This window comes from Pelodiscus sinensis, chromosome 30 (genome assembly GCF_049634645.1).
Source record: "Pelodiscus sinensis isolate JC-2024 chromosome 30, ASM4963464v1, whole genome shotgun sequence".
In the NCBI taxonomy this organism is placed as follows: Eukaryota; Metazoa; Chordata; order Testudines; family Trionychidae; genus Pelodiscus; species Pelodiscus sinensis.
Window position 1 is genome coordinate 8337600 of NC_134740.1, and position 1638 is coordinate 8339237.

The 1638-nt window shown below is 47.8% G+C and overlaps 1 protein-coding gene across 1 annotated transcript; it reads right to left on the reverse strand.

Moving 5' to 3' along the window:
- Positions 1-969, reverse strand: LOC102448433 (olfactory receptor 10A4-like). The gene has a single exon (XM_006132138.3). It carries the CDS (start codon positions 967-969, stop codon positions 1-3), a length of 969 nt encoding a protein of 322 aa, XP_006132200.2.
- Positions 970-1638: the final 669 nt, after the last annotated feature.

Sequence of the window (1638 nt, forward strand, 5' to 3'; positions counted from 1 at the left end):
CTAATATCTCCTGCTGCATGAGGAGATGGCCTTCCCTACAGTGTTTCGAAAGGCTCCCTTCACCTCTTTGTTCCTCAGACTGTATATTATGGGATTCAACATTGGTGTCACAACTGTGTGCATGAGGGAAATCAACTGATCACTCTCTGGGGTGGAGCTTGACTTGAGTTTCAGGTCACTCAAAAGGGCTGCTCCATAGAGCAAAGTCACCACTGTGAGGTGGGAGGAGCAGGTGGAGAAGGCTTTACGCCTCCCCTCTGCTGACGGCAGCTTGAGGATGGTGGAGATGATGCGGATGTAGGACAGGACTATCAGTAAAAAGGGGCCTATTACAAAGAGCACCAGCACAGACAAGCCAAAGATCACATTCTTCCATGGGTCTGTACAGAGCATCTTCTGTAATGGCTCGGTGTAGCAGAAATAATGGGGGATGTATTTGGAGCCACAGAAGGGCAGGCTGAAGATCCACACGGTATGAACTATTGCCACTGAGATGCCGATGCCCCATGAAGCACCCGCGAGCAGCGCACACACCCGGCTGTTCATGATGGTTGTGTAGTGCAAGGGGTGGCATATGGCTACATAGCGGTCGTAAGCCATGCCTCCGAGAAGACAGCATGTTGCAAGGCCTGTGAGTACGAAGAAGTACAACTGGGCAGCACAGCCCAAGAGGGAGATGGTCTTTTCCTCCACCAGGAGGTGAACCAGCAGCTGAGGGGTCACGCTGGTGGTGCAGCAGATTTCCAAGACAGACAGGTTCACCAGGAAGAAATACATGGGGGTGTGGAGGGAGGGGTTGAGCTTTATCAGCAGGATAATGAGCAGGTTCCCAAACAGGGTGAGCAGGTAGGTGACAAGAACCACTGCAAACAGAAGGATTTGCAGCTTGTTTAGGTAGGAAATCCCTACCAAGAAGAAGACATCAGGGATGGTCTGGTTCTCTGCAGAGTAGCTCTCAAAATTGGTCATCTGTAGGGGTGACAAAAACAGACACTAAATGTGAGGCAAACCCAAAAAGTGTCTGTGAATCAAAGAATGCGAAATGGCTTAGTACCATCGGGGCCCAATTATCATCAGGGAGCAGCTGGTGTTGCTGTTTGCACCTGAATCAAGCAGCTCAGCTGGAAATATGACCCTTTGACACCAGTGGAGCTATAGCTGATCTGTAAGAAATGGGGATGTGGCAAATTGACTCTAAAGGAGCCAGACCACGGCCAGTGTCAGGAAATCTCTCTCTCCTCTAGCAGCACAAGTTGTTTCTGTCTCTCTAGACTGCAGGGGGTTTTTGTTTTTGTTTTTTGAAAAACATTTGTTTTTCCAAAAAATCTTCACTTATGTCAACACTGCTATTGCGTTCTTTCAAAAGAAAATTGAAAGAACAGAGGGGGTTTTCTGACATTGGTAAACCTCATGCTAGGAAGAAGAATGCCTTTTCCCAAAGAGCTCTTTCAGAAGAAGGCATGTGTATGGGGAAAAGGGATTTCTTTTGGAAGAGGAGGAAAGATGGGCCTTAATTCTTTGTAGAACAAGGTATACAGGGCTCCCCAAAAGAAAATGTCTGCTCTTCTGCAAAAAAAAAAAGTGGAAGAGCAAACATGTTCCCTGGACACGGCATGGTTTTTCCGAGATACCTCTGGT

Coding starts and splice junctions, on each gene's coding strand:
- LOC102448433 (XM_006132138.3), bottom strand. CDS start 969: ATGACCAATTTTGAGAGCTACTCTGCAGAGAACCAGACCATCCCTGAT.